Raw genomic sequence first — 12,707 nt, 5'->3', positions numbered from 1 at the left:
GAGCTACCTAAAGGGTATCGAAATTGATGACGATAAAAAATTAAACACTGTTGTTCGTAAGTCAGATCATTTTCCACAATTGCACCTATCGTAAGATCCGCCAATTTTCACATTTACTAACGAAACATTTCTTCCCTATTCTTTCTCTCTCAATCGTACTGGAATAATTAAATTCGTGCACGCCTCATCAAATCCGGGCGTGAATTCATCCTTCCTTCGCTACATCGACTCCACATCGTGTCAAACTTCAAAAACCATCGATATGGAACGTGACGACCCCGTTGGTACATACTCATCACCTCAATACACTGCTGTAATCATGAACCCAACTGCCGGTGCTTACCTGAAAATCGCACTCTCGGCCGCTTCCCTATCGCGCCCAATCTCAGGGCCAACCGGTGACGCAGAACGTTACTTCGGGAGTCATCATCTCAACCCGCTCGCTGGTGCTGCAGCACGTCGGCCGGTTCGATTCCGGCAGCTATGCCTGCGCCGCCGCTAACGACCGCGGGGAAACCCAGAGCGAACCGGTCGCCCTCAAGATCCACTGTAAGTACCGCTGAGGCGAAGAAAATAAAGCTTAATCCACCCATCGTGTATCGCACGTTTGACGTCGAGTTTTCCAGGGCAAGAAAAGCGGCAGCACTCTCGTTTTCTCTCCCTCTCTCTCCCTGGGCGGGCATAAAAACCGCCGCAAGTTCGTCCGGAGGAAAATGTAAAGCCTTTCGGGCGCTGCACATCAACAGTCGTGCGCGTGCCGTATCAGTCGGTGTGGCAATTGCCATAATCATTACACGCCTGTAATGAGGCACACTTTGTTGCACGCTTCGTTTCGAAAGGAAAAGCGTTCGGTATCAACACACACACACACACACACAAACGCACAGAATGAGCTCGGCTGATGGCGAGGAATGATAAAGAGGGAAAAGTGACAGCTTCCCATTGAGTCGGTTTGTTCTGGCGCTGATGAGCCGTACGCTGAAGGCAACCGGGATGGGATAGTTCACAATGCCGGGTGGTGTTCACCCATTTTCCCATTCAGCAGATTGCTATCTCCGGATCGTCTTCTCGGAAAAACGGGAACTTTCAGCTGTAGCTTTTCTTCCTAGACCGAACGTAAAAAAAAATTAAAAAACAACGAACAACAAACCCAACGAAATCCTTCAGCGCGCAGCGACACACACACACACACGTTTGCCCTGTCACTTCGGAAACCCCGTCATTACTGTGAAAGGATTCGTGCCGGCCACGAGGGTCTACGGTTTCCAAAGAAAGCCAAAACAGCGCCCATAGGAGAACAGGCAGCATCACGCCGATCGTTGGCATGGATATGTTTTCCAGTTTTGATCCGATCGGAAGGGGAGAGGGAGATGGTGGGACGGGGAGGGGAAGGGTGAACTTTTGCAAATTTTCCACTGTACCCGAGAAAATGGGGAGCCATTCAAGAGGCATCTAATAAGCTCCCAAAACGGGACATGAGACAGACGCATCCGCCTTGGGCGCGCCGGTACGATACAAAGTTTTACCCTCCACCCTTGTTTGGAGGGGCTATTGATTGCAGCCGGGTGGCCGGAGGGGGGCCGGGTTTAATATACTAATTAAAACAGCCGGCACTGTCTCCGGGCCGGCACATCAAACGGCAGATCAAAGTCATTCGGACCAGGGTCCCCGTCCCTGTGGAAGCCAGTTTTGCGAGCCGGTTTACTACTTGCCTTCCGTGCGGCGCTTGCGGAAAAGTTTGCCCATAGTCGTAAATTGATGTGAAAAACTGTCACAATACGGGGAAATGGGAATGAAAGCGTCTCAATTGGGCAGAGCGTCAGCGCCAGACATCAAAGGTGGCCACGTCTGGCGCAACGTTCCTGAAAGAACCAAATTAAAATGGGCTACCATATACCTCGTGAATGTGATACGTACCATTCGCCACCTATTCATCGTATCCATTTTGTTTTTAACTCTTTCCGGTCTTCCTTTGCATGCCGAGAGCTTCCCGTTGCCCGAATGTCCTTTTTAACAGGCGGTGTTTTTGAAGGCGACCATCCAAAAGTGGCATAAAACTACTCTAATCAACCCATAGTAACGTCTAACGTCTCCAGATAAAGACGGGCGACAAATTCACAAAACCACCTCCGCCCGACGCCGAGCGCACTTTGATTTCGCCACGGCGACAAGTTGCCATAAAGATAAATGCTGTCGATGGTTCGTGCACACTACCAAGCGGTATCGTTCTGCGAGCGCGCTGATGTTCGAGTGCGCCGGCCGGGAAAACATTCCTACTAATGAGCTGACAATGCTCACGACCCACATCCGAGGCGTGTCGTGTTTGCCGCGCGGGACAAGAAGAACTCGCCCCCGGGGCCACCGGGGCCATGCTATAAAACTTAATAACGAAATAATAATTAATGCCACCCACACACACACACCCGTTCGCATTTCATTCGGCAACTTCACCGACAAACCGCCCAGCGCTCGGCGAACGAAATAACATCAGACATGGCTGGCTTTTGGGAAGCCACAAAGGAGCTTTAGTTTCCCTTGGATGCCGACGCAGGGGTGCGGGTTTTATTTCGAAACTGTTTCGACGTGCCCGGTGTTGGATGGTTTAATGTGTGTTTTATTTTCTTTTGTTTTTCCTGATTACTTTGTTCGCCCATGATAATCAAATGTATTGTCGTATACGTTTGGAACAATATTATCCAACCAAATCAAAACTTCCAATTGCGGCATCTATTTAACATAAGAAATGTATATGTTTTTGATAAAGTTATTTGGCTTTGTTGAAAGTACGGTTCGAAATCAAAGTTAAATTTGAATAACGTCACTGTCTTGGTTGTGTATGTACAGTTTTAGATCCTAGATCCTAATGCTAACCAAGTTTGAAAATGTGTAAAGGAAACTTTAAATTATAAAGCTTCGTTAGTCCATACATTTCATGGATAAACTTCTGAGTTCCCTCACACCTTAACAGTCAAGTGCGGCGTAACGTAGCACAAAATGTAACGTTTATAAATTGTTGCCAGTCACTACGGTTGCCGTCGGAACTCGGTCACCCTCAACCGTACGTGGAGTCGGTGACAATCCGGCACTGTAACTTCTTACATGTTACTAGAAAAGCATAACCGTTTCCAACCTCTCATTGCTCGTAAACAACTTCTAATCGCACCGGGTTACGGATAACGACGGAAAACACACTCCCCAGCGTACGACCAATCATAACTAAATTAAAAAAAACAAGAAAGGGAAACGCTTTGTTGCCCTTTGAACCCCACCGACCGAGTTTCAGCTGATGGGGGCATCTCACGTCGTTGCCAAAGTTGCCAGCTGTTGCCGTGATGATGACACCCGGGGTCGCTGGTCCCGGGGAAACTTCCATCGCAGTGTAAAAACCTCGGCTTCGGGTTTTGCCAGAACCCCGTGCAGAGAGGTCTGAGAGGTCGCACTAACTCGCTCTCTGCAGGTTGCACATGTCCTGGGAGTGCGGTCCTCGAGTGGCTCTAGCGCGTAGGGAAGCGTAGGAAAGTTTGTACATTTGTTAGAGTCCTGCTAAACCCCACTGGGCCCCGGGACTTCTTCAACTTCAAGCCCTCGCTCGCCCTGGTGAGTGTGTTGTTGCGGCAGTTGTTCAAGAATTGAAGTAAACCGTAAGTTCATGCCACTTCGGGAAACCACAAAAATACACACACACACATTTAGACATACTCACGGTCCACTCTTGAGCTACACAAAGTTAGGCTGCATCCGCAACTCCGGTGAGAGTAATTAGCTAGACCATGGGTTACGCCTTACGACGAGGAGTATCCTGCGCTGGACCAACTTTAGCTACCGATCCCGAAATTGGGCATGATATATACTCCGCACGGGCCAATCGAGTGTTGTTTAGCTTGGAAACTTGGAGCTTCCTTGGCCAAAGTTATCTCGGCCATAATGAAGTAAACATGGCTGCCCGTGTCCCGTGGGACGTCTCCGTTTTAAGTACTCCATCTTTTCCAACTCGAGCCAAGACTCCGAAGCGAAAAATTTGACGCCAAGCTGATTGTCGCGTGACGACGTTTACAGTCGTTTGTCACCGGGACACAAACCTCATCCCGTGCACGAGTTGCAGTCACATAAAACGACGAGGAATAAATCCATTACAAGGCTAACCGGGGGCACCCTTAATTCCTCTAATTTGCTTATCAAATTATTAAGACAATTCACACCCGTCTCCTTGATAAGTTTTAACGTCATTACTTTGATTCACATAATGCTCAGTACGGTGTCGCATGCAACGACCGAACAGAAGAGTGGCCAACCCAGCGCAAAACAGCGCGTACTCACGAACGCGCAAACGGAACAGAAACTGCCATTTTAACGTTGCACCACATCCGGTAGAGTCGAGCTCGGGTGTGTGTGTGTGTGTATGTGTGTGTAGTATTTCCCACTTGTCCGGGCAAGCTGCAACCTCGGACGGCTCCCTGCACCGACACGGTCGGTGCCAGTTCCTTTTGAGAAAATTAAACCAAACCGACAAAAACCACACCATCCCGCCCGGAGGTTTGGGCCTTCGGAGAACATTCCCACCCTCCCCGCCTGGCAAAACCCCCCACCCGACGGCAGCCCATTAGCAGCTGGAGCAGCACTACCAACGGCAAGTCGGCCATTCCGTCGGCACAAAACACAAACCCCGGGTACACGAACACCATAAATATCAACCACGACGCGAATTTCACTTTTAATTGTAAAACATTCTGTTTCGGAGCGTACTTCCGCGTTCGCGGTCCCTGTACTTTTGGGGTTTCGCTCAGCTTCTTCCTCGGAATGCCGGCTCCCCGACCGGATGTTACCTTGAAGTGTGGCGAGAGCAGGGGAGGGAGAGGAGCAGGGTGAACTGGTGCAAAATTTTAATTTTGAGCCCTTTTACCCAAAACAACATCATTGCCCATTGTCATTGTCCCCCAGGAGGAGGTCGGGGTGGTGGTGGTGGAAGAGAGGGGGGGGGGGGGGAGAGAACGCAACCAGAAGGCGCGACTGTCAGTGGAGTTTGCCCTGTTCTGGTGAAGTGTTTTGCTGCAGCTGGGCGTTTGGGCTTGCTTGGATTTTATTTTTTTCTTACCTCCCAGCTGGTTTAAGGAAAGTTTTCCATCCGAGCCTTTACCGCAACATTACATGACTCTGTTCTTTTAAGGATATTTAACTTCTTCTTTTTTTAATGTATCGCTCTCTCGCTCCGAGTCGTTTTTTTTTACTTTCGCCTGTTATCTCAGTGACAACGCATTCGGGCACTAAAAAAGAAAACGGGTTCCGAGAACCTTTTACAGCAAATGAAACTAAAATCGGTGGAGGTATGACTTCGTCTTCGTCTTGCAAGCAACAGCCCTTCATCCCCCCGCTATGGGGTAGCTTTGGTGGTAGAAAGGGTGACGTTGGGGGTTTTACGCAAATCCAAAACGCCCAAGAGAACCTCCGGGAAGAAACATCCATTTTCCCCCTAAGGACAGCTTACTGCGCAGCCTTCCCGCCTATCCGCCGGAGTGTTATTCATAATCGTAAAATTCACTTTAACACACTGCGTCGAGTTGCGTTTTCAACCCCACCGTTCCACCCACGCCCGGCATGCCCTACATTTACTCTGCATCGTAGTCTTGGGTGTGTTTGAGGGAGAGAGAAAAAAAAAGAAAGACTTGTACAAACATTACTAGTCCGTTGTTATCCTTCCGCAAGCCCTCTAAATCCTTTCGTAAGTTTGTCGTCCGTTCGGTCTTACGAATTTCCCCCTCTCCCTTGGCCTTCACGTTCATCCCCATTTCATTCGGGGTCCCAAGCCGCAAAGCATGAGAGTATGAATAAAAATGAATAAATTAAACCGCTGGTTTTTCGGCACTGGTGCCGTGTCGGAGTGCAACACACACACACACTGTTCACTGCGGTTTGGCACCGCACTTGTTGGTTGCTCGGAGTCGCAGTCAGTTCAGTTTCATTGTAGTTTTCCCACACCGTTCTCTCCCTTCCCCCAGTTGCGCCGGTTTGCATATCAAGCAGCATCATGATCGTCGGTGCATCGCTGGACGAAACGGTTCCGGTGCCGTGTCACGTAGCGGCCGATCCGCTGGACGTGTCCTTTGATTGGAACTTTTCCAACAGCGGCGAGCGGTTCGAGGTGGCCAGCGGCCAGTTCAACCTGCTGCAGGAGTTCCACTCGACGGAGGGTATCACCCAGTCGCGCTACGATGCCGACGAGGATAATTCGGGTAAGTCACGTCAAAGATTCGGCTCACACACACACACACATACATACCGGCGGGACCGGACCGGGTCGTCGAGAGATCAAGACAACGGCCCCAATGTGGATTATTTTCCCTATCCGCACCAGAAAACACACACACAGTGGAAACGGTCACCGATCGTTGATTGAATGTTGCTCCGATTCGGGTCCCGGGATTTATGTGGTTTCGTGTTTTGTTTTCGTTTGTCGTTCCGTGCAGAAACCATCTACGAGCTGCTGTACACGCCGAAAAGTGAACGGGAGTACGGTACGCTGGCCTGCTGGGCGAAGAACTCGATCGGGAAGCAGAAGGAACCGTGCCTGTTCCAAGTCGTGCCGGCAGGTAAGCAGAAACATGACCATTTTTATTTACCGCACTGCATTTCTCGAGTCCGTTGGCAGAAAACAATTCGTTACTTCAACGCTGGAAATCCCAAATCGAATTAAGTCTTAAAATAAGACCCGTAGACTCGGTCTGCTCAGAAATGTTTCTGCAAATTAACTGTTGTAACAAATCAAAAACGCTGGCTGCAGTGGCAAACAAAGAACGGCCGTCGAAGATCTCCGGAAATGTCCCTCGTCACGTTTCTTCATTAGTATAACAAGATCCTGTTGATTGACAGCGCAGATTTCGCCCCGAAAGAAGAATGTTCCGCCTTGATCCAAGAGCGAGGGCGAGCAAAAAAAACCCACGAATCGACTCACTCGTCGTCCTAATGAGATTGGGTGGAGATCCATTTGCGCCGGGACGGAAAAGAATTCGTACCGGCGTCGAATGTCAATGCGCACCAAAACAAAAAAATGGCGTCTCACATTTCGTTCCGTTTTCTTCAATTTTTCACCCCAGCCAAACCGTCCCCGCTGCGCAACTGCACGCTGCGCCCGTACTCGACCCTGCTGCCGCCGGGAAATCACGGCCCGCACGGCACGCCAAACACGACTTCTGCAGCGTCAGCCGGTTCCGCCTACTCGTACTACGCGGGCGAACCGACCGGCAGCCGGGCCGGTCAGCACTATCGGGACACTAATTACGTTGGGCCACAATTCGTTAAAGATCGGAACGTGCCCAGCACCGCCACCAACACCGCCGCCACCGCCACCGGCCGGCGGAATGTAACAAAATTTAATCAGAAAAATCCATCGTCCACGCCGGGCCGGCGGACATTCAACCGAACCGCAGCCGGTGGTGGTTTTCCGCCCGGCCGCGACTCCGACCTGGCCCGGCTGACCGCGGACGAGGGGCTCGACCCGGTGGAGGGGCTCGCGAGCGGATCAAAGGCGATTCCACCGCTCGTGCCGGAGCAGCAACGTCGACGAGCGAGTGGGAAAATTCCTCCCGCCAGCAGAAACTCGCCCAGCAGCAGCAGCAACAGTGAGGAGCGAAACAGTCGGATGAATCTGCTTAACACGGCCACGGCCGTGCTGCTCGGGGAAGGCGGTTCGGCGGCCGTGCTAGCGTCGTCCGCCACCGGGGACGATCCGGCCGGCCAGCAGCGCGGCAATCGACTCCGACGGTACGCTGCCAGCGATGACGCACGGTAAGTAGAACATCACCCGGCCGGAGAGCCTTCGCTCGGTCGAAGGACGGGAGAAAAAGAAAAACCACGGTTTAATGAAAACCTAGCAAATGAAATAAATAGAACCCCATTTGATGATGATGAAACTTTCAGCAACGATAGCCTCCCGGGCGGCGTCGGCAGCAATCAACGTGACCGCCCGATCGACGAGGGTCGGCGTGGCCGAGGGGGAAATAATTATCGCACCACCACGGCATCCACTGCACCGTCGCCAATTGCATCGCAATTAAGATCGAAAGCGATACGGTACCAATCGGGGCCTTCGCCCTACTCCTCGGGGTCCTACTCCACCGGTGGCACCGGGCAGCATCATCATCATCATCAGCAACAGCAGCACCTCTTCGTCGATGGTTCCGCGCCCGGTTCGGGGAGTGGAGCCGCCGACAACGGTGGCGGTCCCATCATGATGGAGCTGGAGTGTGTCGCCGGGTACGACGGCGGGCTGCCGCAGCACTTTTTTCTCGAAGCCTACGACTCCCGGACGCGCAAACTGCGCCTCAATATCACAAGTGCCCTTAACGACGTGCCGCTCTTCCGCATCGACCTGACCGGTGAGTGCGCCAACAGCTAATTGTTTAATGTTTTAATGCTTGACGCAATGGCCGTATTAGGTCCACGATTAGAGCTGCAGGGCCGGTACGGTTAATACATATAAAGCTGGAGTTTTGGGCGGGAAAATGGAAATGAAATCAGGTGCCACGAGTAAAACAACAATGTAACAGAAATCATTTGAAAATTCCATTGACAGTGTTAGTTCTCTGGAGGGAATTCAACCATTAAAAATTGTTTTATATTGCAAAATACATAAAAGTACAAAGTCTGATTAACAAAAACGTTCAACCAAACTTTTTTCACTTATTTAATCATATACTTCGGTAGAAAAATAATTAAATTCCTTCTTTTATTTATTGATCTACGAGCAATATTCAATGCAAGATACTTTTTTATCAACTTATCTCATCTTATTTAAAACTTTGGAGTTTTGGAGTAACTTTCATAATTTTTGAAAACATCAGACATTGCACAAACAAATACGGTAAAGATGAGAATAGCTTACACAAAATTAGTCCAAAATATTATTTGTGTTGGAATCCGAATATAAAATACAAAACATTAGAAATCATAATAGTCACATACACTTTTATCCAGGTATGCAAGTTACCACGGTGTAAAACTATTTTGAAACCAATCGTAAACATAGAACATTAAAACAACTCGTATTTGAGAGTGTATGCACCGACTCTAATGTGACTAAATAAAGTAGTAAAATCACTCCAAAGCGAAAATAATAATCCACATAGTAACAAGTTTTCATTCCAGCCACCGTCAGGCTAAATAGACTGTACTGACAATACCATGAACTAGGGGTTTCCCTTAATTTTAACGTATTTTCTGCAGTCCCCCTGATGAACGTATTTTCTATTTAAAATGTTAACACCCTGTCGCCCGAAGTCTCCACAGTGGAGACGTTATCTACTGATTGATAGACAATCACACTATACTGGAGAAATGACAGTTCTATGTAAACAAATACAGTTTGTTGTTATTACAAAGTATTTTATTTTTTTTAATAAGTATAAAAGTTTCCTTTGTACGCTAGTTAGCAAATGGGGAAAGAAAAAGAGCACGAGAAAAGATGAGACAGGAGAATGATAAAATTTTAAAATCGCCCGGACAACGAGGTGTTAAAAGATCAAACGGTAACAATTACCATTTCTAGATGCATTCCAGTTAAAGAAAATGGATACTAAAACCTTTTTCCAAGTATGGTAAATTGTTAAACGAATCCACCGTGCTCTGATTACCGTAGTTCGTAGAATATTATTGCTTGGTATAATTTGTAACTCACCGCATGTAGATGATACCCCAAAGCAAAACAAGGCAAAAAAAACCCCCCTATTCTCCGTAAGGCCTAAACTCCACCGGGTATCACCATCAATCTATTTCCCGGCCAATGCCACTTGCTCGTAGTGCTTCATCTTTTAATGAGCAACCTGCTTTTGCTGGCATAATTTTGCGGAGTGCTCCGACATGCTCCAAGATGTCTCAAGTGATACTGTGAAATTTGTAAGGCTTTTCACCTGAATCCCCTCTGGTGGGGCGCTTCGAGTTCTTTTATCTCCACTAGGCTCTTCATCTTTCACTCCTCTATTTGTGTATCGCTCTGTTGTGTGTTTCTTACGTTTTTTTGTTGTCTCTCTCTCTCCACAGAACTAATCCCCAGCGAATCCTACACACCCACTCTGCACCTGATAGCGTACAGCGTGAATCAGAAAGGTCGTTCCGAGCCGACGATCCTGGAGGATATAGCAATTAATGAAGCTGAAAAAAGGACCGGTAAGTTGTCCGCAATTTTCAGTATCTTGATTGTGTTTTCCCGTCTTTCCACCGGCCGTTCGGGAAAACGGTTGTGCTGGCCGGTGCGAGTCCGAACGGGTAACGGTGCCAATCGGAAAAAGGAGTTGGTTGTTTTATTTTTTTTTTCCCGTCCGTTTTGGTGACCAGAGACACCACTCCAGCGAAGCGTACGGGCAAATGCGCAAAGTTTTCCCAACAACAGCCCTTTCGGGTCCAGTGGGCCGTCCAAGTGGTGCTTGCCGGCGGTCCGGGGGAGTCAAATCAAACATAAAAATAAACGAACACCGCTACCTTCGTAACCTGTGAACTGTTATAAATTTCTTTCCTATCCAACCCGCCAAGCCCCCCCCCGACTGGGCAGCGTTTTTCTCCCGGCTATTTTTTGCTGTCGATTTGCTGCTCCACTGGAAGTTATTGGATTACTTGGCGGCATCAAGACAAAGCTATTTTCCTTATCAAACTGCTTTCTGCGACCATCTTTCTAGCACTTTTTGTTATTTTGGTTTCTTTCCACTTCCACTATCTTCGCCATCCGGGAAGATCGGTCGGGGAGAAAGAAAGAAATTCTAAACTGAACTCCATTCTAGCTCAAGCGCATCGGGGCCCGAGAGCGAGGGCACGGGGCGAGCAACACTGTCCGGCAGCGTAAAGGGGCCGCCAACTAGCCGCCCCGTGAAAGGTTCACAGTAAAGGAAAACAGACACCAGATTCCGGGCCGGGCCGAGGGTAATCTTTTCACATTAAAACTAATTTTCCGTAAATTTAATAAACAGTCGCAAAGATAAACCAGAGCCACGGGAGGTCAACCGAGGGTGCGTGGGTGCGGAAGGTGCCCGTGGGGCAGGGGGTGTGTTTTTTGTTTCCTTTACACCACCCTTCCGAGCCGAGCGGGCGGCTTCCATTAGCATCATTTTCCACCAGAGACTTTCCAGAGCCGCGTTTTTTGTTGCTGCATTCTTCCGATTATTACCACGTTACCTCCCGGATACGGGACTCTATCTCCCGTCACCACGCCGTCCTTCCCACGCACGTCCCCGTACAGCCTTGGGTGGGCGCCGTTCCCGTGGGAAAAGCTCCCACACACTCGTAGCCGCAGGGTGGAAAACCAGTTAACGTTACTTTTGCGCCAGGGTTGGTAGAAAAAATCAACTCTCCGATGGACACATCAATGGAACGGCACCCATACACGGATGCACATGTGGAAAGATGTGGACGGTGTGAAAGTTCAAAAATTACCATCATTTATTTTTATTTCAATGTCGGTCGTTCATTGTTCCCACGGCCCGACGAAGGTGAAACGGTACCGCGTGTGTTCGAGCGTGTTTTCCTCTTGTTCGGCAAAGCGCTCGCCATTTTTCAGTGGTGAAATTCCCAGTTTCCTGTCCCATTGTGTCTGCAGTTGAAACTTGTGATGTGAAACTTTCCATCAGTCTACGAGCATTGACGCCACCCCCGGACAAATGACAATTAGTGGCCGAGAATTACATAACGACGGTTTTTCGAAGTCCAAATCATCGAAACAAACACCGAGTCGAGTGAAATTTACAACACCATCTCATTAAGACACACTTCGGGCTAGAATCTACCGTTCGTAGGAAAGTTTGCGTTCTGCTCACACAATTCATTTATCGTCGCAATTTGGTTGTTCGCAAAATAAACTTGTTTGCATTACTTTTTCTCACCGATTTTTTTGTTTTTTTTTTGTCTATTTTCTCTCCCCTACGTTTGCGTTGTTTTCCTCTGCGTAGGAGTTGAGTTTTTGCAACAGCAAAAAGCAACAAGCTAGCAGACAGGAAGGTAGAAAAGTTTCTGGGTTTTTTTTCTGTTTCGTTTTTTGCTTTTCTGTCTCCGGGACTGCTTGTTTTCTTTTCTGTCCCCCCCACCCCCTAACATTCTCATCTGTTGTCCTCCGCCCGGCCGTGCTAGGAAAACTTCTTCACTCTCTCTCTCTCTCTCCCCACCGGCAGCGTTCTTTTCTACTCGTCGAGCAGAACATCAAATAGAATGTTTTCGTAATTTTGCGCCCCAACTTTGGCCATTGCAACGTGTTTTATTTCTCCGATCCCCATGTCGCTGGCTCGTGCGACTGGTCGTCGGCGTTGTCACGTGTGACCCTTCGCGTGCCCACCGTCCATCGCAAAGCGGGAGATCGAGATGATGGTGAGAAAAGTTATCACTCACTTTCCCTAACGATGTAAACAAATTTTCCGATGATGTGCCCAGCACACCCTCGCACCAGCGCTCCACTCCAAGTGGGTGTAAGTGGGTGGGGCGAAACGTGATGGAGGCGCCCAGTCGCTCATGGCAACCTCATCACCGAGGGGTTCGCTCTTTCCGACGGGTGTTTATTATGGTGCAGGCCGCACATCAAATCGATCGAGGGGAAAATAAGGTTGGAAGCAGGGGAGCAGGAATGGTGCCCTCGACCCATGGCATGGACGGGGACAAACTTTCTACGATGCGCACATTTTGTCAGCAGCCAGTCGCCTAAATTCGGCCGGAATAAACAGACCGTTCAATTTTTCCCTAAT

The 12,707-nt window shown here is 49.0% G+C and overlaps 1 protein-coding gene across 1 annotated transcript in view; it reads left to right on the top strand.

Moving 5' to 3' along the window:
* Positions 1-12,707, top strand: part of LOC131284349 (uncharacterized) — an 88,810-nt gene that overhangs the window by 62,756 nt on the left and 13,347 nt on the right. The window contains exons 10-15 of the mRNA XM_058313205.1: positions 390-549; positions 5,994-6,227; positions 6,462-6,584; positions 7,089-7,779; positions 7,912-8,369; positions 10,030-10,155. Coding sequence (XP_058169188.1) covers positions 390-549; positions 5,994-6,227; positions 6,462-6,584; positions 7,089-7,779; positions 7,912-8,369; positions 10,030-10,155 — 1,792 coding nt within the window. The remainder of the gene's footprint in view (positions 1-389; positions 550-5,993; positions 6,228-6,461; positions 6,585-7,088; positions 7,780-7,911; positions 8,370-10,029; positions 10,156-12,707) is intronic.

Source organism: Anopheles ziemanni, chromosome 3, assembly GCF_943734765.1.
Source record: "Anopheles ziemanni chromosome 3, idAnoZiCoDA_A2_x.2, whole genome shotgun sequence".
NCBI classification, from domain to species: Eukaryota; Metazoa; Arthropoda; class Insecta; order Diptera; family Culicidae; genus Anopheles; species Anopheles ziemanni.
This window is presented reverse-complemented; position numbering and strand designations above follow the sequence as displayed.